The 24,961-nt window shown below is 40.2% G+C and overlaps 1 protein-coding gene across 1 annotated transcript; it reads right to left on the reverse strand.

Moving 5' to 3' along the window:
* Positions 1-890: 890 nt before the first annotated feature.
* OLFML1 (olfactomedin like 1) lies at positions 891-7,329 on the reverse strand. Its single transcript, XM_066552755.1, has 3 exons — positions 7,204-7,329; positions 4,658-4,946; positions 891-1,669 (listed from the first exon to the last, which is right to left on the reverse strand). The coding sequence occupies exons 1-3, from the start codon at positions 7,327-7,329 to the stop codon at positions 891-893; spliced, it is 1,194 nt and encodes a 397-aa protein (XP_066408852.1).
* Between the last annotated feature and the right edge of the window lie 17,632 nt (positions 7,330-24,961).

Below are 24,961 nucleotides of genomic sequence, written 5' to 3' on the forward strand. Positions count from 1 at the left end.
TGTAACCAATGGGAGTGACTTGAGACATTGGGGAAATGCCTCACAAGTAGATGCTGAAAGAGACCTAATGAGAATAACACCAAAGAGTGACATGTAAAACCTTTAAAAGTGGTGTGTGACACAGAATTCACCTAGGAACATTCCTTCTGACACACAAACAGCAATATACTCAAAAATGGTGAGAGCTGGTGACTTGAAGCTGAAAAAAGTGAATATTTGGCTGCAGCTAATGTACTGGCAGGATCCACAGTGGTCCGTACAGCTATATGGGTAAGAAGTGTGGAATTTTCATGGAAATACTCTAGAGGTTCAAGGAATAGGAGTAGCCTTGATGTGATGTATGAGAGTTCTATGTTAAATATAAACCATGTTTGTGGGGCTGTATATTCCTACACTTTGTGGTAAAATAAACCTCTCCTGTTAAAACTGATATCTAATTTCTCTGGAAGCATGTGATTTTATATTGCTTACTAGAAGGCTTTCTATGGTGATCTTCAGAGTAGGAAAGGTTGTCAGACTGTGTTTTGGACAGGAAGGAATTCTGATTTGATTTCCATGGCATTGAAACAGAAAACATAGTTTCAATAGGAAGAGAATGTGTCAGAAATGGGCTATTATTTCTTTTAATTAACCCTAGACTTTAATTTGGGGGGTGGGGGGGAAGAGGGGTTGTGTATGTGTGGTATTTAGTGATCATGTAATTTATATTAATTCAGTCTTCACATATTCTTTATTGGGCATTAAGATTACTGGGGTACATAAGTCTTAAGTTCTGTAAAATGGATGAAAGTTGTAACAGCTGGGAGTAATGCAATTTTAACACACATAAAAAGGCTGTGTTGACCTGGGACTGGTGGCTTTTAGGTCTGCTTGAAAAGCTGCTAAAGGTTTTAAACTTTCTGCTCTGTGTGAAGTTTGTAAATGATCTGGGATCCATCACCCCAAGCGAAGAGCTGCCTCTCTTTAGGATTGTAGTGTACGCTGGAGTGGCCACCCTGGCGTTTTGGGAAATGCAGTCCTGGGTTTGTGTGGGCATTCAGAGCACCCAAAACATCATAAACACACTGGATGCGGGAGGAGCCCCCAGAAGGAGAGTTGTAGACCACGTGCAGGGTGTTGCAGGCCATGAAAGCTGCCTCAGCATCCCTGCTGCTGCAGGGTGTGTCCCAGCTGTGCTCCACTGCCATGGCCACGGGATTGATTTTGGTGAGGACAATGTTCCCCCTGGTCTCTGGCTCTGCATGGAGGGCCCACAGCCCCTGCTCGTCCAGAGCCAAGTCTATTTTTGTCTGTGGAGAGAGCTGGTAGGCAGGAATCCTCCCAGCCCCTGGCAGCAGCATCTGGTCAGCTATGTTCCTTCTCTGGAGGTGGAACTTCACGATCTCATTCAAGGAGCCGTGCCTGTGGTAGAAGAGGAAGCCCTGGTAGATGACGTGGCCAGTTCCTTCCCAGGGCATTGGTAAGGGGACTCTGCGAGCCTTCAGAGTCTGGTTGTTCTCCATGAAAGCCATGATATTTGCAAATTCCAAAATCTCGTTGTTCACAGAACCACTTAATAAATAAATCTTGGCATGCTTTTTGCCAGGATCTTTCATCCAAGAGCCGTGCTTTCCTCCAGTTTTCTTAACTACCTTCAGGGACCTAATACCTGCAAGCATGTGGTCACAGCCTGCAAGGAAATAACCAAAGACAAAGAAAAATAAAATTAGAATATCTGTAAATTTTCTAGTTTCCTTTCTTTGAATTACTTAGTTTCCTTTTAATTCATCAATATATCAGTAAAGGTGTCAGCAATGTGGCTCTGGTAAGTAGTGCTGAAAATGATTTTATGTGATATTATATTTGAATAATATTTTAGTATATTTGAATATATTTGAATAATATATAAAATAACAATGTATATATTAAATAAAAATATATAATATATATTATATTCTATAATGATTTTACAATAATATAGATGATCTATAATAATATATATTATATTTGAAAAATAATATGATATTATTATTATATATTCCTGCTAATAAAACTGTAGTATCTTCATCTACCTGTAGAGCGTTGGGCTTTGTTCTATTACACCAGTGTCATCCAAAACATTTGGATGTTTGTGTGTCTGAGACCAAGAGCACAGTTAGTGATTTTGTGATTATTCTTGTCTGTCCTTTTACAGGGCTATAATTTTTACTTCGGAGAACTGACTTCTGGTTAGGATCAACACAGTAAAGTAATCAGATTTATTTCCTGTTGGAGGCATATAAATTAAAATCCATTATTCACATGTATAGTATTTTTGTTTCAGGACTGGTCTTATCCTCAGATAGCCTCTTTTTTATGCATTTATAGTATAAATAGAAACAAAAAGAGATCAGCATAACTGAAAGCCAAAAAACTGGGCTATCTTCCCATTCACCTTCCCAACACCTGCACACAAAGGAGCAAGAACAGAATATAGATCACACAAGCAGGCGTGTACATGCACTGAGGTGGCCTTTGAAGGAGCTGGGGTGGTGTCTGTGCTGCCAATTCCTGTGCCGGGACCGTAGTTGGTGGAACCATCCAGCTCTTTACCTCCCTGTAGGGTTAAAATTGGCCTCAATTTGCCACAGCTCTAGCTTCTTCACATTTTCTGTGCACTCTTCAGGGACATTTCAGACCAGAAAGCACCAAGCCTGGGAGGACTCGGGCATTTAGACTCTGAGATCTTTATCAAGCAGCATCCTTTCCAGGAAAAAAAAACTAAAAACTATTGCAAAGCATATTAACCAAGCTTGTTTACCAAAGGCACTCATAAATTACAGGGCACAGCATTTGAAGTTGAAAGAATTGCTTTCAGTGGAGGGCAGCCATTTCAGTAAACAGGACAAACAAAGCTCTAAGGCAGGAAGTTCTGGCAGCAGATGAAATGGAGAAAGCAAAACCAGCCCCCCTGCTTTGCCTGATAGGAACCTATTGAAGTCAATGGCAAGACTCCAGTTGCCTGTAGAAAGCAATCTTTATGTAATTTGTGTGCACTGTTCCCCTCTAATCAAAGCTTTTGGATATTGCTGCTACAGAGTGGATTTTTTTTTTCCTGAGAATCCTCACTCTGGAAGTGCCTTCCATGAGCAAGCCACAACAGCTCTCTCAGACCTAACATTTATTGATTAGATAGATTAAAAAAAATTAAAGGTGCTGAATCAAAAACTCTAGGCAGCCTTAGCAGCATCTTCCTCTGCAGGGGAAATAACCAGATTTTTGTCTCTGATTTCACTGATTGTTATTTTCTGTGTGAACTTGACCCAAACACAGTAACAAAGCTGGACATAAAAACCCTCTTTTCTGCTAGATTTTTGAAGTGACTCAGCAAAAATAATCATAGAGTCTGGTTAAGACATGAAAGCATAGAAGCAGAGCTGCTATTTTCTAGAGTTGAGGTTCTTCCTACTTTTTCTAAGTGCTGTAAAATCTGCACAGGGAATACTTTTTACATCAAATTCAATGGGAAAACCATCTGACTAGTACTGACAGTAGAGAACAAATTGAAAATAAAGCTGCTACAATAAAGTTAAAAGTAAAAATTTCCAACAAAGGAAAATGTAAAGTAATTTTTTCTCCTCTGAAACTCTCAGAAAGATACAATTTTCAAAGTGTCTTATCCACAGTCAATTTAAAAATCCCCAATTTTTTTCCTCTCTGAAAAAAATGCCTAATGTCCAAAAGTTCTCTAAATGGAAAACAGAACTATTGATATTCAGAACACTGAATTGTGGAGTATGAGGAGACTAAGAAGCAGAATAGTTGATTGCTTCTGTAAGCATCTGCCTTAATACTGATGTTTGAAAAGTCTAAGAAAGAAATTGTAAATTTATGGTAAAATTAAATCAACCTAATTCTGCTGAAGCCTGTGGAATTGTGTAATTGATGATGCTAAAGTTCTTTCACTCACTTTTTAAAAATTTCAATTCATATCTCCTATTATTTACTCTTCATTTCTTACTACTATGAAAACAGTCTTCTTTAAATATGTCTGTAATACATAGTTTACATCTGTACCAAAACTTCTTAAGGTAAAGATAATTATAAAATGTCATTTGTTTTAAAAAAATATAGATTGTGCATTATTCTTCATGCTAGGTACCATAGCACCAAATTTTAAAATCAGAGCTAAGCTTTGCTGACAGCCAAGCCAGTGTGCTCTCTTATTAAAGGAGGGGACAAGGAGAGGAAGGATGACAGAGCAGTACAGTAAAGCAGGTAAAAATTGTAGAAGTAAATTAAGTAGTTTATTAACCCATGAATTTAATTTTGAGTTGACATTTTGACCCTGCCTAGTCCAAAAAGCAAAGACTACTAATTCCTTGGTACAGCTGCAGTACCCAGACTGGGACTTCTGGGACTTTGCAACAGCACACCTTCAGAGGATTTTACCTTATTTTATAATAAAATGTAACTTCCAAAGAATTAATTTGATATGCAGTAGAATTTCTGCAAAGTAATGTTTGAACTGTATTTTCCTCCCTCCCTCTCCCATACCTTTTTTGCATATACATGGGTTTTATAAGTCTGGTATTTACGCAGCCCAGACCCCCTTGCAGATGAAAATCTCTTATCCCTGTGCCAGCATGCACATGTGGGACTGTTCACACTGAAGTTCTGAAAAACAAACTGCTCTTACTTGCATTAAGCATGAGTTTAAGTCTCTTTTTCTCCTCTGCCTCTTCAAGCAGCTGCTGTTTCAGCAGGTCCTCGTGCACCTCCACACAGGCGTTGGAATCCATGATGGATCCGAAATAGTCGATGTCCCTCTGGGCGCGCTCGACCCTTGTGAGCAAATTTTCCACTTCCCCCTCAAGTTCAGCCTTGTCAGTGCTCATCCTTGCCAGGCGGGCCAGCGCCGCCTTGGAGAGCTCTCTGAACTCATCCATGTATTCCAGCAGGTCTTGGCTGCACTTCTCCAGCCTCCTCTTCAGCCAGAACACGGGAAGAGAACACACGGACAGACGTGGGTATTTTGTGTGCATCACGGCCTCATTCATGGTTACTTTCACAACCCTGCTGCTCCCTCCTGCCCAGTGCCCTGCACCCACCTATTGCAGCCCAGGGGGCTCTTGCTGGGTGTCTGTGTGAGGAGAACATCTCAGACTGGCACAGAATTCAAAAGTCTGGACAAAAATCCACATTTTTTTTGTCTTGACATGTATAGTTTCAGGACGACCCCAACACGGTGAATAACTTGCTCTGACTCCATGGTTCAGAAGGCTGAACAAATGCTTTATTAAACTATAGTATTACACTAATACTATACTAAATTACATACTAAAGAGATATTATACTAAAGAATACTACACTATACTAAAGAAAACCCTGTGACTGTCCAGAGACAGCCAGGACACAGCTTTGCCCCAACTGGCCAAGGAATCCAAACAACCTTCACCAGTGTCCAATTAACAAATAACTTTGGGTAAACAATCTCCATAACACATTCCACATGTGCCAAACAACAGGACCAGTGAATAGAGACAAGAATTGTTTTCTCTTCTTCTCTGGGCTTCTCCCTGCCTTCCCCAGGAAAAGTCCTCGGAGAAGTTGTGCCTGCTGCTCTCTGAAGAGAGCTGTGGCCACAGACATGGTTATTCACAGCTAGATATTTTGTTTTGCTGCCTAAAGAAAGAAAAGTGCTCTGGTGAAGCAGTCTCAAAGGGTTTTCTGCAGGAAATGTACAGCCATGAGCATTTCACATGGATACACCTCTTCTGACCAAGGCAGAATCTACTGTGGCTATTTTTCACCCATTTAAAGGTGAAAATGAAAATACTGAAATATATGCTACAGTTGAAGAAGTTTTGTGTTGTTTGTTTTTTTTTTTTTTGTCTTTTTTTTCCTCAAATTATTGGGTGTATTAAAAACAAAACCAACACAAAACAACAACAACAAAAAAACCAAACAACAAAAACACCCAAACACAGAAAGACAAAAAACTATTTCTTTACACCTAAATTCAGATTATCAGTGTTTTCAAAGGTAAGTAATATGTTTCTCTGTTGCAATACAGCTGCCTCATAGGTGTCCTGAAAATAGTAGTTCAGCTGCCACTTTGGGAAGATGAGGAATTTGAGCAGATCTTTGGTTGGCTTGCTTTGTGAGCTGTGCTTTCTGTGCTACCTCCTCTCTCCCCCATTTATACAAGACCATAAGCCCCCAGGAAGTTGCTTAATTGCTTTCTACAAAACCTTTATTTTAAATGCTTTCAAGTGCTGTCATCAGTATCTGCCTCTTTCTCTGTCCTGCTCCTTTTGTGCCCCTTGCACCAAATGCCACAGGTTACCTCAATTTTAATGGGTGCCAAAGGAAGAGAAATTGCCAGGGGAAGCTACTCCTAGAGTGGCAAAGAAAATGTAAATCTCCATCTACACAGTGGGAAGAGAATATCAGGTTAATCCTTCAGTGTTGAGAAGATAAGACTAATGAGGGCTTTGTACAAAAAAGGGACATCAAATCAGGCAAGTTAGAGCTTCTCTGTAAGTCTGAAAATACAAGCCAGGAGCCAGGGATATGTCAATAATTAAAAATAAACAATATATGATTATAACACACCAATACTGAAGAGGTATTTTCCAGTACTGGTAGCTTTTTACTGTAGGAAAAAGGTAAGAGCTGGTACATTTATATAAGTAATTGAAAGGAATTCAAGGAATTGAAATGAGTGCATTTCAGTATCTCTGATATTAGGGATTTATTTGAAGTGCAGATACACTGCTGGTTTGCAGCAGTGTATCTTAAATGAATGTGTCTTAAACTACCCTTCCAGGTGGGGATATCTGCACACAGGAGAAAAATACCTGATAAATTTCTATCTCCTTGCTAATAAACACTTGACAACACTTCTACAGGTGACAATAAGTTTATACTGCTCCCTAGGAAGGTCTGTGACAGTTCTGTATAAACATTTGCATTTTTAGCTAAATTCAATGATGTCATTTTAAAAAAAATACAGATTATAACAGAATAAAAACATAACATTATGAAATTTTATCCGGCAACAAATGATGTGGTGAGTTGGGATCATTACAGTTAAAGTTTTAGCAACGATTTTACTCATTCATTGGACAAAGCTGGAAATTCACCCTCCTGATTTGATATATCACACAGACTGTCCTGGCCCCAGAACATCCACACATTTTCAAGACTCTTTTGCTGCAGAAGGATTAATCAGGCACATACCTCCAGAGACAGAAAACGCTGGTCAATGTAGCTCAGCAGGGCTGCATCCTGCATCACGTACTGTGCTGCTCCCATGATGCTCACGAGAGATGAAACCAGCAAGAAACGAACCTGTAAGGCTACCATGGCACCAGAAGATTTTGGAGGAAAGTGGTGAATCAGTTCTGTGGGCAATCCCAAACGCTGCCAGTCCACGGTCAAATGCAATTTACCATCATCTGAAGTGAAAAAATAATAGTAAAAATTACTAAAAAGTTAAAAAATACTGTGGCTGAAAAGATTAAAAGGACTTAAAATGGCTGTTGCATTCTATCATTAAGGAAGTAACATTGTGGCAGAGGGACTGAATGTGTTTATTTCTAGGAGCCAGATGACTACTTCTCAGTTTGTGATCCTATGATCAATCCCAGATGTTCAGCACTGAGTCACATCGAGTCTGTAGGCCAAATTTTATCAAATAATACAAATAAAAGTAATTTATTTTCCCCTCCTTTCTCCTCCCATCTGCTTTCCCATGTGACCAATCCTACAGAGTGTGCTTGGTGCAGGTCAGAGTGGATTCAGAGTGGGTGGAACACAAGGAGGTCTGGTGCTTGTTGTCTGTGCCTGTAAAACCATCTAAAGCAACTCATTTCACTTCCACTATCCAGCCTATTTACAGTGGGACTGGAAACCAGACAGAAAACTGTTTTTAAAAACGTTCCTCCTCCTTTTTCTCTTGACACTACTTTTCCAGCTGAAAACAATACCCTTAACACAGCTCTGTGTCCATTCAGTGGAGTCTATGACAGACATCTTCTTTTGGAATAATAATTCTATTTAGTCTGACTTAAAAATTAATTATAATTAACTTACATGAACCTACTGCATTGGAGGCAATTTGTATTTATTTGTTTTAAATTTTCCTGACTGAATGCCTTGTTTGGAAAAACTCATGGCCATGCCAGCACTATTTGCTAGAAAACCATGTGTTAGGAGCTTAAAAAGCTCCCTTTGTAGCTGAAGCCAAGCTGGACGCCTCTGTTTCTCAGAATTCTCCACCTCTTCACTTTTCCCCCCTCCCATTTTTCTTTTTCTACATTATTTTTTTTAATTTTTCATCGTATTTACCAAGCTTTCTTTTTCTTTCTAACTGCCTCATGTGTAGGCACGTGATGATTGCAGAATTCAAGACAGTGTGTGTGCCATAGCAAGCAGATTTTTTCCTCTGTGTGTTTGATTTTTGCACGGTGCTTATGTGTTCTTTGCAGGCAAATTTCACCCCAGTGCACAGAGCAGTATTCTGTATTTTAGTATTGCTTCAACCTAAGAGGGGCACACAATTTGCCAGCTCCTATTTACAGGCACAGTCAGTGATGCACAGAGAGTTTAATATTTGATTTTTCAGTCCAGTGACATTTCAGTTTACTCCAGAGCTCCTTCTTGAGGGGACAGAGAGCTGGACCTGAGAGCAGACACCTTGGGAAATCTGAATTTCCTTGACTCTGTCCTATGGAATATATTGACATTCTTTTCCACAAAATAATCAGCTGCAACACCAGGGAAGATCAACATAGGAAAATAAATCCATTTTCTAACCTCTGAGGTGAACCTGGAACCCTTCAGAGTTGTTCTCTGAGTCTCACATCTGTCCCAGATAATGACTGGGAGATGAGGATTGTGGAATTCAAAATTAAAAACTTCCTTTAATGAATGCATATTTAGAAGCCAAGATACAGATACATAATTTCTTTCCTTTATCTTAAGACAGGGAAAATAATCTAAAAGGTAAAATATTTTGAACTGCTGTACCCCCTTGATAAGCCTAAACATTCTTCATATGGAGTTAGATTCTGTGAAGGTGCTCAATCATTTCTTAGAATCACCCACAGCTGAAAGACCAGAAGGATTCCTACAAATCCTAGAAATACTTCCAAGGATTTCTACAAATGGGGGCATTCCCATGTTTATTAAACCATGATCTCGTGGCAATGGCAATGCTGGTCCATGTCCAATGCACAATTCTGGGAAGGCCACAGCACCTGGTAAAATCATGAGCTTTGTTGGGCTTTTACATTTATTTTGCTTTGGTTGTTGTATTTTTTCCACTTCTCTTCAGCCTAGATATACACAGAAATGTTTTTTTCTCAGCTATGTATAATCTGTATAATAAATATATCTATATCTAATCTATAACTATCTATAGTTATATACCAGCTATATATAATCTGTAAAAAAACCCAATATATCTATCTATATCTATATCTATATCTATATCTATATCTATATCTATATCTATATCTATATCTATATCTATATCTATATATCTAATCTGTATCTAGAGCTAATCTATATCTATAGGTATGTCTGATGGTGATTTAAAGCAGGATTTTTTGGCATGCCTGGGAAGACATTGGTCTCAGGGCATAGGATATTACACACTAAACAAAAAGTTTGCTTTTAACTCAAGGAACTCTTTTTCTCATGACCGTTAGTCCCTTGATTTGACAGGCCTCTCAAACTTTAAAAGGAAACAAGTGTATAAATGAAGGTGAATATGCCTTTTCACTGTTCTTCTCTCCCTGGCTGAGATGTTATCCTTTTCTTGTCAATGCTGCTTCTTTGCTGCATTTTTCCCACCTTTTTACCATTTGGTGTCTGTGTTAGCAGCTGTTAGATATTTTCAAAGGAAAAATAGGCATTTTCAGCTCCATCTGTGTTTGTGGTTTTGATTTCAGATGCTGGATGGAGCTTTATGTGTTTTAAAAGCAATGTTGAAATCAGTTCATAGTGTGCACTTGATTAGGGGGAAGAATGACATTTCCTTAAGATATTATTTCACTCATATGATTGCATTCTATGTTTTGTTGTTTTGGGTTTTTTTATAAGCCAGTTTCTTTCTGTCATTTCAGGTGGGATAACTAGAGAAGTGCCACAATAAATCAGGTTACTTTTCCTCCAGTCCCGCTCTGGTTTCTCAGCTCCTCACAGAAATCACAAGAAATTTTTCATTTTGCACTTTGGGAACATCCCTGACTCCCAGGGCTCCCTCACCCTTTTTCCTTGGCTTTTCCTTGGCTTTTTCCTTGGCTTTTCCTGAGCCATGGATGCTGTCCTAATGCCTTGCCCTGTGTTATTACAGCCCTGAAAACAAGAGGGAATTCCCAACTCCTGTCAGATCCAAGTGGTGCACAAATACACCAGATTTTACTCCCAAACTACACACTGGCTTAAAATAAGGTTAATTATGTTTTTCATCTTTAATTAACCTCAGCATGCAAAGCAATAACAGATGAAAACTAAAAATCAGAGTCTGATTCAGAGCTTTCTACTGATTTTATACACACCTGCATCAGAATAACTGCTGCTCACCCTGATGCATCAGTGATATCCCAGTGCTTGTGTGCTCATGTGGGATTTTGTTTGTGATTGCAATTTTATTTAGTTTACAGCTGCCTATTCTGATAGGTTTTGATGCTGGTGAATCAGAATGATATTATGATATACTACTAATATAATATATTAGTAGTATAGGGAGTGTCATGGCCTACTTCTGTGTTTTCTAATTTTGTTGGGAGTTGGGTCTGCAGAACCAAGTTCCTTGTTACTACTGGCCACAGGTCTAATGCAGAGATATGGGAGGTTAGAAAATACCTTTGTCACAGTAGGAAATCAGCACTTAATTCCAGTTCTGCCCCTACCTTTTTGTTTTTCTTCTTTTTTTTTTTTTCCCTTCAGTGTTATACCTTAGAAAGTGACTCCCATTTCTGTAGAAAAGACCAAGACATGAAGTCCAAGTGAAGTCCTTCTGTGGTGCTCAGCTGTAAAAGCAGTGCTGGGAGTGGTGTCAGCCAGGAGTGCAGTGATAAGGAGGAGGACTGGCAGAATTTTGGGACTCACAGAGGACTCCAAATATCTCACTAGATAAACTTTTCTGTAGCTTAGGGAGTTATTCTAGACCAGCGTTAATACACAGACCATTGTTCTATTTGTCTTTTCTACTTTTTAAATAACTTTTCTGCTGACCTATCTCATGGCTGCTGCTTAGCTCTAATCACAGTTCTGCTGTCTCTGAGGCCTGCCTTTTGCAGCTTTCCCAAAACCCTCTGATTTTGTGGATTCCCACAGTGCTGGGAGTGGTATCAGCCAGGAATGCAGTGATGAGGAGGAGGACTGGCAGAATTTTGGGACTCACAGAGGACTCCACTAGGCGGCTCCCAAGCCCTGGGAATTGCAAGGCAGACTCGGCTGGAACACACAGCCTCTGAGGTGGACAGAACACGCAGAGGGAAGCGTGGTTTGGGGGTGCAGAACACCAGGGAGCCAGGTGGAGGGAAAGCTCTTCCAGGCTTTAGGTCTGTGCCACCCCAAATTGGGAATTCCAGAGCTCCCTGGGACCAGCAAGAGCCCAGGATGCCCACCACTTGCAGGAAAAATGAGTTGTCACATCAGGACTGTCTCTATGAATGAAATCATAAAAGGGAAATAAAGCTGTACTCTACTCATGTAGATCTCTTGTTGGAGTTAGTGTCTGGCTTTGAAAGTACAGGCGTCTGCTAAGGAAGGCAAGAGCCTCTCTTGAAATGGAAAATGTAAACCCCCTCCTTCTGAATTATTATAATTTTGAAATTAAGGGGCTTTCAGGCAAAGATATGGGAGTAGGAATAACAGTTAATTAGTAGGAAAAAATAAAATAAAACTGCAGTAATACAAAACAACACTGCCAGAGTCAGAGCAGGAACTGCCCCCCTGTGTGTCAGGGAGGTGGCACAGCCCCATCCCATGGGGGCTCAGCCCTCCTGCAGTGCCAGCTGTGGCTCTGCTGGAGCAGGGATCCTGCACAAGGGGGGAGTTTTCCTCTGCAGCTCCAGGGCTGCTGGAGATGGGCCTGGGCTCCCTCTGGCAGTGCAGGGCAGCAGAAAGCTGCTCCTCTGGGAATGCAGTGGGCAAAGGCTGCTGTGCTGTCCCAGCACCTCAGATTGGATCCAGGTAGGAATGCTTGGCTCCTCCCCTGGGCGGAGCATCTCCCCATGGGATGATGGAATTGGATCAGCCATGCAGGCACACTCAGTGGCCATGGACAGCAGAGATCTCCTGGAGGGAGGATTGGCTGTGGGAGAGATAAAGAAAAAACTGCCCAATTAAAAGTTAACTGATAACTGCCCCACTCCTGACAGATGGGAACAGAATACACACCCCCAGCCACATCTTGCATTTCTAACCCAAGACAGTTGGTTAAATGGTAGAATCATGGAATATTTTGAGTTGACCTTTAAAGCTCGGCTAGTGAAACCCCCCTGTAATGAGCAGAGACCCTCTGAGCCAGAGCAGGTTGCTCAGAACCCCTTCCAAGCTGGCCTTGACTGTTTCCACAGATGGGGCTCCCCCACTTCTCTGAGTAACCTGTGCCAGTGTTTCATCCCCCTCAGTGTAAAAGATTGATTTCCTGTATCTGGTCTGAATCTACCCCCTTTTAATTAAAACCATTTAATTATAACCATTGTCCCTTGCCCTGTTGCTCCAGGCCCTACTGAAAAGCTTGTTCCCATCTTTTCTATAAGCCCTCTATAACCGCTAAAATAATCCAGAGAAATCCATCTGGACATGGATCATGAAATAGTCTGGCATAGAAATCAAATTGTGCAGTTACTCTGAATGGTTTGTTTGTTTGTTTGTTTGTTGCCAAACTCAGAATCCCACTTCTGTTGATCAAAGACAATTCTTAGTAGCTTGAAACTCCAATTTGTACAACCCCAGAACTAAACAAACTTTGAATTACGCAATTCAATATAAACCAACATTAAAATTTTTGCTGCTTTTGGTTTGTTTTCCAGTGTGGTATCCACTCATGAATATTGTCACTAAAATTCGTTTTGCTTGAATGTTCATGTTCATTAAACCTATTCACAAGAGTGCAGTAGTCAAAATGACATTGCTTTAAATTCAGAGTATTTACAGGAAATGATTATGACATTTTCCCATCTCATTTCAGTTGAGAATGCCTGGTGTGGTTTTTTGGTTATGCTTCTTTTTCAAATGGGCCTTTTAGGTGTGAGGCATGACTTCTGAAAAGCTGAAAAGATACTTTTTGAACTCTAAATGCCTAGGATGTTATGTTTTCAGGTTTTTTTATTGTTTATTTGTGTTGTTTTCTTTCTTTTTTTTGGGGGGGGTGGGAGACACTGACAAGGTAACATTTCATCACCTAGTGTTGTTTCATTTATTGTTGCACTGAAGAAATAGATTCATAACCTGTACTGAAGTGTTGCAAAGAACCAAGAAGGGCTCTGTACATACCTGGGAAAGCTGTTAAAATTTAGTAAGTAAGTCTCCCTCTGCACTCACTAAATTCCACCAGCTAGTGGAAGAAATACATTTAGTGACAATGAATAATGCAAATGTTCGTGGCAGGTATGGAGAGAGTTTGTGGCAGGGTGATGTGCTCTGGGACTGCTCAGTGAGTTCAGGACTCTCTGGTTTCCTTGTTTCAAACTAAAACTCTGATCCTGCTCTGAATTTCTGAGTGGCTGCTGATGCCACATTCAGAGATTTTGATGATGGCGACGGCGGCAGAAACTTGAGCTGAGTGGAACGGAGTTGTGCTAGCAAGTGTCCAATTAAATCTGCCCAAACCCTAAAAGATAGGAAAACATCTATGAACTGGGGGAACTAGGACAGAAAAGGCCCTGAAGGAGTTGCTAAGGATGGGTGAGATAAATTGTGCTGGTGGTAAAAGAAGAAAATACCTGGATTTTTTCTTGCTATTTGTGTCTGCTTGCTATCACCCAGATTCTGGTCTGAAGGCCTGTTGTTCTCTCAGTTTTCACATGGGAGTCTTGAGATTTCTACTTCTGGAAAAATTTGTTAAATCTTTACACTATCTGAGAATACTTCTCTGGGAAAATTCAAAATTAAGAATTGCATTCAGAAACTGAGCCAAAGAGACATATTCTGACTTTAAATGGTGATCTAAAGCTATATAGATTTTTGTGTCTCTCCAATCTAGTCCCAAAAATAAATTTCATCATTTCTATCTTTTCTATTTCCAACTTTCATTTCTGCCAACCAATTTATGATCTCAAAATTATCCTTGATGCATGCCAGAGAATCTAAGCAGAATAAACTTAGTAATTACAGGGGGGGCAAGTGAGCTAATAAGCACAAAAAAAGTACATAAGAAGAGAGGATGTTTTTTGAGACTCATTATTCTGAGAATTAGTTCAGGAAATCTCCTGACAGACAAGCTGCAGGTCAGGAAAGGATGTGTCCATTGGACCTGCAGAGCAGTTAGCTGTACAGCTTTTCAAACTGACATTTTTCAAAGCCCCACTATGACAAGACACTTCCATAGTTTCATTCACTGTGTGCTTCATATTATGCTGCACCCAATCTCTGAAAGTGAATAGAAAATAAGACATTCACAGGAGACTCCAGATTAGAGAGTCCTTTCCAAACAAACACAGTGAACTCTAGGCATGACAGATACGTAAGAAATGGATTTTGTGGCCTCTATGCTCTCTCTGGGGTTAGCACTATCACATTTGGAAGTCAGTGTATCAGATGAAATGGTCCTGGTGCCAGTTTATGATGAATAATAAAGCAGATGCACTATGCTGCCTGGAAAGGATATAAACAAGTTAAGCTGTCATGAATAATTGATAACCATTTCTTTAATTCTTCTTTAGAAGTCAGCTTGTTGTTTAGCAGTGCTGCCATTGTTATACTGAATCCATTCCCCAAGCTTTGTCATATCTCCAAAGTTAATTATCTCCATCCAGGAAAAGGTCACACGTTTCTGTGCACAGTGTACAACATTTCACAGTGCTGTACCAAGTGGATTTGATCTGTTCCCTTTGACCTGTCAGGGCTCAGTGCACACTGAATTTGTATGGTTTGAAATGTGAGCTTCTGCTGAAAACATTTCAGTCTTTTCATAAAAATATTCAACTTACAGAGTGCTTTCTTGGGGAAAAAAAGCAAAACACTTGTCTTAGGAGGAAGGCTGGAAAAGACAGAATCCATTCAGCGATAGATAATATGTGGTAGAATTTTCCATCTCTCTAGCCCCCAGCTGGCCCGACAATCAGAATCTGTTTCTGTTAACTGATTAAAATAGAAATTCAGTGCCACCATTGTGGCCTTTTACTGGGTTTTAGGGAAAAAAAAGGAAAAAGAAAAGCTGTTCTGCCCTACAAGCTATCCAACCTGGCTCTGTTTGTTTCTCTGAGTAGATAGGGCATGACTAATTCGTCCATATGTTCAAACATAAAATTCCTGCTGTGATTCTCTGCTGCAGAGGACAAGCAGCATCTGTACGTGGGGGAGAGATCTTTTCTGCTCTTGAATCAGCCTAGTCCTCCAATGGGACATATTTATTCCTGACACTTGGGAGCCTGCATACTGCTGCATCTTTTAGGCCTGCTGGTTTAACAGTGAAATATCATTCCCTTTTCTGCACAGGACATGTGAGCATCACACCCAAACATTCTGCCACAACTTCACTGTATGTCCTGTGCACTCCTGCCCCTGGCAGAAGGACTGTACGGTCCCTGTGGAATTGTCATTGTCATTGTCCTGGGCCCAGGAATCCAGATGGGCTGATTTGAGAACAGTCCCAGGTAAGCAATCCCTGCAGTCATGCTGTGCTGCCATGGCAGAGTTAGCAGAGAATCTGTGTGTGACAGTGTTAAAATGTGAATTTTGGGCTGTGTTAGTGTTAGAACATGAATTATGGTCTGTGTTAGTGCTAACAAATGTACAGGTACTACATATCTTCTAATACATTTACAGGTATTACATATGTTCTTTCAGATCCTCTGAAAAAAATACCTCTGTGTGTCTGCCTGAGAGATGATTTAAAAAGATGTCACTGCCTCACATGGCATAAAAGTGACACATCAGATTTGGCCACTAGTTTATTTTTTGTGACTTTCTTCCTGGCCTTCAGTACAGTCTGCTTGCTGGTCCTTCAAACTCTTAAGTACATCAGTGATTCACTAATGTCATACTGAATGAAATGACACAGGATGTAGGAACAAATCCTGTGGGGCATTTCTGCAGAGATTTTACAGAAAGAGGGCTCAGTCTTTAAATCTAGGCTTCGTATTTTCTTTTACTGGAAATGCCTCCTAAAGAAATATTACAATTTCCTCCATGTTTGGCACGTGCCAGGCATGAGAAGGCATAGACAGCTTTGTAATCAGTCTGAATGTTATCCTTTGACCACTTGTACTGTCCTTGGCTCCTAAGGGGCATTGTTGCCACACAGCTGAGGATGGCCTGTTAATTATAGATTAGGCTCTCAGCCTGCCTGTTCCTGCCTCCATGCAGGACTACATCTTTCCTGTTGGTGTATGTTTCAAATGGCTCCTTATTAAACCTTTACAAAACAAGTATGCTTGTCCAGAGTCTCACAAACAGAAAAAAAAATTAGAGAGTTAAAGGTGACTTATAAAAAATCAATGCAAGGAGACCTGGTAGCCCAGATAATGCATCTGTAGCCCTACTGAGTAACAGGCCCAAAGCTGCAAACACACTGCTTTTTGTGGAACAACCAGATGCTGCCACTGGAAAATGTCTCAGTTTGACATCTATGGCCAGATGGTCAAACCTGTGCCCTCTGTACATTGTAATGCATGCAGAGAGTTCTGCCAAGTATAAAAAAAATAGGAATGTGATCCAGACACTGTCAGCAGTTAAACAGGATTACAACAAATTCTTGCATATACAGCCAAGGGACAGCAAGATTTTAGTGATGGTTTATGCTGCTTGTGTACCCTGGTTGTGAGATCTAAGCCTTGTTTCAGTTTAGGATGGGCAGGTACTCATCCCAGGAGGGAGGTAAGAGGCACTGGACCTCTGGTATTGTGGCTTCTCAGTTGCTACTGCTCATGGATTTCGTTGTTTTGCTTCTGCTCTGCTCCAATGTACAAAAAGATTGAAACCATCCACAAATTATGTTAACCTGACTTTGAAATGGGAACAGGAACAATTTCTGAGAGGGAAATAGAGGGAAATTCCTGATAGGGACAGGAACTGAGAGCCCTGCCTCTTAAAATCCATCCATTGCATAGAAAAATGGCCCTGTGTTGTGTTTATTGTGCTGGCTCTCTGCCGAGCAGACTGTTCTGAGGCCATTCAGTGCATCTGCCCAGGTGGGCTGGGACTAAGGGCACAAACACAGTCCCAAATCCAAGCCAAATAAGAATGTGGATAACTGCAGGTACTCTACATGAGGATATGCACACCCATAGGCTGTCTTGAACCATTTGTGACAACATTTAGGGGCTGGTATGGCATGGGCAGAGAGAGCTCTTGGCTAACCCTGGTGGATCAGTAATTACAGATCCTACAGAGTGCTTTGTGACGTGGAATGTGGCTCCAGCTGCATGGTCTGGTAAAAGGGAACTCCAGATCATCTCTCTCTTGAGGCTGGCATTGACTAAAATGAGCTGAAAGACATTTTCCTTCCTCCCTCTAAACATTACCTGGTTTCTTGGCATTATTGAGCAGTTGTGTTTTTCACAGTTACTGCATTTCAGTCACAAACATGGAGGGTGAAATATACCTTGGGTGAAAGATGCCACAGGCCACTGAGTGCTATAATAGGACTTGTTTCCATTGCAGTTATTAGGAATGCAATTGTACACTTGAGAGTCTTTTTTACCTACCTAATTACCTAGTTTTTCTGTCTACAACCAGGTTAATAAACTTCAAAAGCCATGAAAAGATTTCACAGTGCTAGTGGTACAAACAGAACATTTGCCTTTATTCTTACTGCTCCAAAGCTTCACAAGCTGTACTATCCCAATTACCTATTTTCAATGAGCATCATCCCATGAGAAATTTCCAATCCTCTGTAATCAAACTGAATATAGGCAAAATGGAAAAATGCACATGGAAAAATCAGTTTGCCCAGCAGGACTTTTGCACAGACTAATCCTTAGAAAGGAATTTCAATCTACTCCAAAACACCTAGGGTGATTCCTCTGGGTAGCAAGTGCCAATTTATGCTCAGAGAGAAACACACAAGTAAATGACTAGTATGATGTACTTCTATTCTGTGCAGCAGTATCCTTGATGCTGTAGAATAGCTGTAAACTCCCCTTTTTTCTCCAGATTGTGACATATGTGGGCTAGCTGCTGCAGTGCTGCTTTTGCCTGTATCAGATGGGATTCACTTGGAGAAGCACTGGGAGTGGGGTGTGGGGGAAGTTCTGCAGCCTCAGAGTTGAGGGCACAGTCAAGCATGACATGAGAATGGAATTCTGGTTTCAGCATAGCATTGCAGTTTTCAGGAATTAATTGGGGATTAGTTATTCAGGAAATATGGCTCCATACAATGAGTTTATGTGCACAGTGATGGATCTATGGTTTGAGCAGTTCACATGTGCACGGAAAAAAAGTCACAAAGTGGTTTAGTACAGAACAGCATGCAGACATTTTGTGCTGGATCTAGAGCATAAGGGTGAGCAATCATTGCATGGAATTGTATTTTTAAGTAAAGAACTGCCTATAGTTTGCAAACATTCCCATCTGGCACCTCTTTCAATTTTATTTTCCTTTTGGCTCGAGTTCAACAGTTCTAGGTGGTGCAGTGTGCTCAGGAGGCTTTAATATCTTTGGGGCTCCCCTGCTGCAGCTTCCCCCAGTCCTTCAGTGTCTTTAGAGCCAACTCAGAGAGCTTGTGGCAGATTTGCTGAGATTTACATCATTCCCTTGTTTTTGTATTCAAATAAAGGGCTCACGAGAATGATGCATGTAGAAACTGAATGGGAGAGAGTGTTGATGGCTATAAACTATACAATTATGCCAGGTTACTGGCATTGTAAAAATGTGTTTATCCAAACACAGCAAGTTTTCTGAATAGAATCCAATACAGAATGGTCTTTCAATTGAATTTTAAAAGCCTCTTTTTGAGATTTGTGCTTACCTATTTTGGAATGTCCCGATGCTTCACATGCTCTGATTTCCTTTCTCTTCCCTTTCACAGCTGCTTGTAATATTAACTATAGGCTCATAAATAAAAAAAAAACAGCTCTCTTGCCTGAAGGAAGTTTACTGTGTTTTTTTGTAAAAGATTGGTTCAGGGAGCTAAATTCCACTGGACCACACACGCTTGCAGGAGCAGTCATAAATTTTGCAATTGCAAGCATGGTTAAATCTTTTATTTATAAGTTGGCTTACCTTTTATTCTGTCAGAAAAGAGTGAGGAGAATGTACTTCTGGTACATCTGTCTTAATGTCAGGAATGACTGCCAGTTTACAATTTTCAAACAGTTTGTTGTAATCTCAAACACCAGTCTCCAGCGTGAGCTCCTGGGTACTTAGAGAAACAAACAGGAACCCTGTCTTGCTATAAATAGAAGGCAAACATGCTTTGATAAACTTATTTTAAGAGAACCTTAATTGTATGCAAAACATTGTGGGGAAAATACAGATTTTGAAGGTCTATTTAATAACAACTGACAAACAGAGGGAGCTGGACAGATTGTGGCTTTTAATTCTCAGCACTGCCCACGGGGCTGAGGAAGCTCAGCTCTCCCAGAACTGATTATAATCCATCTGACGTAGCACTGCCATCTCAGAGATTTCTAAAATATGGGAATTCTGCAGTACAGCGGCAACAGAAAAGACTAAATCTGCACACAGATCCATGTTCTTGGCTTTTAAACTCTGTCTGCTTGGCCTGTGTGCACGTATGTGCATGCATGTATGTGCATGCAAATAATTCAGAATTAAGCTTTATGTCTTGTTGTGGTGTGGGGGTTTTTTTTTGTTGGGTTTTTTTGTTTGGTTTTTTTTTGTTTTTGTTTTTTTTGTCTTTTTTTTTTTTCCCAGCTGCATCCCTTGATGTAATAAAAGGTATCATGTCTCCCAATAAATCTTGCCTGGCTTATATCCTCAGGCAATTGTAACTACAGCAATGTTAGCTAATTTGCCAGCTTTTGCACATGTATTTCAGCCAGGCTGTGGAGAAATATAAAATATTTGATGCATTGTGTGATTCACTACATGTCAGTATTTAGATTATTTTCAGTCTGGTTTCTGTGAAGAGTTGGTAGCCAGGACAAAGTAGGAATAGCTGGTGAAGATGCACAGCAGAGGTCATGAGTAGCAGGGCTACTTGTTTATATATCAGCAAAAAAAAAGTGCACTTTTGCAATTTCATTTTACATTCTGCACATGAAACAATCAAATTTAAAAAAGCTGTCTCTTCACAGCTTTCTGCATTGAGTAGCTTTCAAATTATTAATTAATAGAATGGGAAATGTTTCTGGAAGACTTAATCTGAATAATAAATAAGCAGAATAATTTACTACTCACTCTTTGCTAAACACATTCTCAACAATTCCAGTTAAAAGCTATGTTCTGCTGCTCTTCAGTGGAAGTTATATGTGAAGTTTTGACAATAAAAATTACCAGCAGGAAATTCAAAAGGCATTCAGTAGCTCCATTTTTATATTAAAAAAAGGTATTGTTCTACTAGCAGTCTCCCTAGTGAAATAACATCGGAGTCCACCCAGGTATAAGGCAAAATTTAATTCTTTGCTTTCATTTATCACAATGTTTATAATATCAGTTCTTTACTGGCTGAAGTGAGCCAGGAAGAATAGCTGCTTGCTTCACTTGCTTTTTAAAGCGTTACCACAAATCTCCAAACTCTTTTCCCTTTTTTTTCCAATGTTCAGGGAATGCCACAGATAAATCAGAGCAGAGTATCCATTATGGGATGTATCTTGATGATCATTTACCTCTCAGATGTCCTTCAAATTAATTTGGGCTAAAATAAACACTGGAATTTTCTGTCCTGAGTGCTTCAGCCATGCTTTCTCACTGACTAACTCAAATGAGTATTTTGTCATTTGGCTTCATCAAATGACAGGAGGATAAAAAATGAGCACTGTCAATTGAAAGCACTCTAAATAGCTTAACAGCCATTTCCTTAGGCACTACCTTTTACTCTTCATTTTGTCTTGATTCCAAATATGACCTTATCTTTATCATTTGTTGACTACTTTCTCAGATTTGCAGCCTCAGATGATGAAGGTGCCTTCCTGTACCTAGAACAGCTCCCACAGAGCTGCCTAAAATAGTATTTTGGAAATGCATCACTATAAATCATTAAATATTTGCACTGGGGGGGGCACATATAACCACCCATTAGGAGAATGGTGCTTTTCAGTGCCTGGCCTGGGAAAAAAAAGGAGTGTATTGATGCTGCTGAGTGAAGCATTGATCTTTGGTGGTTTTTGTTTTCACTGTTCTAGGTACAAACACAACCCATTCCTTGAGAAGATGAAGGCATAACAATGTTCTCAAGAGTAATTCGTACCAGAACATGTTGTTTTCTCAGACTCACATGTGGTGTTTAATAACCACAACAGGCTGTACATAAATGCACCATGCGATTGTCATCTATAGCTAGGGACCTCAAAATATTTTATGGATGTTAATTGTGAACCTAATCCAGCAACACATGTAGAGAAAGTTGAAATGAAACTAAAATAAATTTCCTTTCTCTGAGTTTGAAAGTCCTTTTGTTTTTTCACAAGCATCTGGAGGTATTAGGAGCAAGTTTAGTGACGGGGATATTTTTTTAAAGCACTTTTAATTTGAAAATTAGAGCCCAACACTTAACCCTCACATCCCATTTTATAAACTAGAATATAAAAAACCAAATTCCTAATTTGAAGTGATTTGTCAAAGATCCCAGAGTTTAAATGAATCCACAAAATTTTACAATGTAGTGTTCTATTTTTGGTTATACTTTCTTGGCAAAAAAACCCCGAGCATTTAAGTGTCCCTGTAGAAATGCTTCAAAACTACAGGAATTAGAGCTGCAGTTTAGAGACAGAAACTGCTTTTGAGAAACTGAGAGTGTTCTGGAAGCTGTCCTGAGCAAGCTGGTCCCACTGTGAGCTGTAGGAATTCTTTTTGGGCACTTCCACTGCATGAGCTCGGCGTTCTGTCAGACCCCATGGATCATTGCGGGGGACTTTCCCGTGGGGTTCCCATGCTGAGTGAGCCATGGAACCTGCTGGAAACTTTGGGGATGCGCTGGACAGGAATGGCTTCTATTTGGCTGGAAGTGCCGAGCTACACTGTGTCACATTCACATTTTCTGGAAAAATCCCTTCGCCCAGGATTTTTCTCCTGGGAAGCTGAGAAGCCTCAGAGAAAAAGGAAAACAATTGTTATCTCATTTGCTTCTCCTGTGTTTTGCTCATGTGGAATGTGTTTGGAGATTCTTTACCCACAGGTGATTGTTTCATTGGATTCTGCTGTGAGTTGTTTTCATTCTTTGGCCAATCAGTGCCAAGCTGTGTTGAACTCTGGAAACAGTTACAAGTTTTCATTATTATCTTTTTAGCCTTCTGTAAGTATCCTTACTCTAGTATAGTTTAGTATAGCATTCTTTAATACAATATAGTATCATAAAATAATAAATTAGCCTTATGAGAACATGGAGTCAGATTCATTATTCCTTCCTTCATCTGGGCACAACCCAAATACAATAACACTGGCAGAATTTTGGGGGAATTGCCCCATGTGGGCACCCAGAGTCATCCAAGGCACCTGGATTTTTACTGAGGGACTCTGAGAGCTTGGTGTTCGTTCTCTGCAGAAAAATAATAGAAATGGCATGGCTGGCTGAAGAAAAAGGAATCAGGATAGCAGAGCCAGAAAATCCTTTAGAGAGGGCTCGAGTCAGCCAAGCTTGAAGAATGTGGGTTTTTTTTTTTTTTGTTCCTTGTGGTTTGAGGAAGCAGGTAGTGCCAGCTCTGAAAAGGCAAAATTGAGTGTGGGGGGATATTTTGTTGAAGGTTACACTGATTTACACATGCAAACAAGGACTGAACTGGGCCAGGAAGGTATTTTTCTGGAAATCCCCTAAAATGCACACTGAGTGCAGGACCAGTATTATCTGCACCATTCCCAGCCTTTATGACTTGTACACTCCATTAGAGGGGTAAGTGATTGCTTCTTTGTATGACCAGATGTTTGATTTGGAGACCATTCATCAAGTTTCCCAAGGCAAAAGAAACATTAAACAATTAATTAAGATACAATACTAGACTTGTGAGAGAGTTCTGACTGCACTAATTAATCAAACCACGTAGGAAAATTTTGTTTAAGGAGCTCTGAAGCACTTTCTGACATACTTCAGAGAAAGGGGCTGGAAGTATTGCAGAGGAGAGCTGAACTATTCAATACAGCCATCTTGTACTCACATCTGCTGCCAATATGATGGATTTTGTGTTTTCAAGTCATGGTGAAATCAAGATTATTTTTTTTTTGCAGTCACAAAAACCTTTGGTGAGACAAGAGAAGCCCACCTTTCTCTCTGCTGAAGCTGAAGAGAACTGTTTTGAATTTTGAAGGTGAAGCCAGGCTACTGTTTTAAGTATTAATATGTAAAGAATATGTTAAGAATATACAGTTAGGAAAAGCTACATCATGATTATGCTCATAATTTTTAATGTTTAATGCAACAGCATCCAGGATCCATGGTTTGAAGGCCTTCTCTTGGGGACACTGTGCACTTCCTGATGAAGGAAATGTTCCTGTGTCACTAGCAGGATTTTAAAACTGTAGAAGATTTCTTCATGTTGTCTCATGATGGGCACAGGCAGACTCTTTGAGGTCCTTCAGATTTATATAAACAGGATTGCCACTTTCATTTGGCACTGGAGGCAACAAGGACTGGTCTGTTAGCTGATTCTCATTTGAAAGCCTTTTCAAACCAGCTCTAATTTTAGAACTCCTGTTTTTTGGTCTGTTGTATGAAGGTCCTGGACAAAGATGTCCTGTGGTCAGTCATGCAGGAAATAAAGTAATGGGAATTAGATCAGATGATTCCAAGACTGTATTTAAGAAGTGTAACCATTAGGTAAGGAATTATGTGAGAAAATATCTCTCTTGACACATTAACAACTATAGCAAACAGGAAAATTAATGAAATATTGGTGCAAATTTTCAGACTAACAGGTAATAAGTGAATGGATGTATTTGGTTCTTGGTTATTGGAAGACATTTTAGTTGGTATGTCAAGAGACTTCCACAAACTGACCTGACTTTTTGGGAAAGGTATTTGGCTGGAGAATACGCCTATGTAAAAGGCAGAGAAAAAGTTCATTAATCAAAAAGATCTGTAGCACTTGAAATTAAAAATCAAGAGCAAGCAGTTATTAAAAATTAAGAAGTACAAGGTTTCAATGTCCTGGAAGATCTTTGATAACCGAGGCAGCAAAACGGATGGGGTTTTGCCAGGCTGAGTCAGATGAGAGGGCAGGAGCTCAATTGTGTGGGCTTTGTGTGCTGGACTGTGGCTGTCAGCCAGAGGGAGATTTGCAAACTCAGTCAAAGCTGAACCAACACCAGCCAGGACCAACAGGCAAGTGGTGGCTGTAGCAGAATTTCTCCAGAACAGGTGAGCATGAGAGTAAAATGTCTTTACAATGGTTAAGAGCAAGATAAAATAGAGGAACATGACTGGGCTGACTTGGCTATCAGCTTGGGAAAGCAGCCAGATGTATGTTTCCATAGAAACATAAATGACAGATTTGTTTAAATGGTTGCTTCAGGGCCAGAGTCTTCCTGCCCTCAGTGCCCAGGGAGGACTCCCTGGCAGTGGATGGAACAGACAGGTGCCAAGCTGATGAAATCATCACGGCTAATGAAACCATTAATTGGGAGGGAAATCTTGCAGGGGAAGCTGATGTGTTTGGAGAAATAAACAAGCAATGCTCATCCATCTCTGCCAGCCTGTCTTTTT

This window comes from Molothrus aeneus, chromosome 6 (genome assembly GCF_037042795.1).
Source record: "Molothrus aeneus isolate 106 chromosome 6, BPBGC_Maene_1.0, whole genome shotgun sequence".
Lineage (NCBI taxonomy): Eukaryota > Metazoa > Chordata > Aves > Passeriformes > Icteridae > Molothrus > Molothrus aeneus.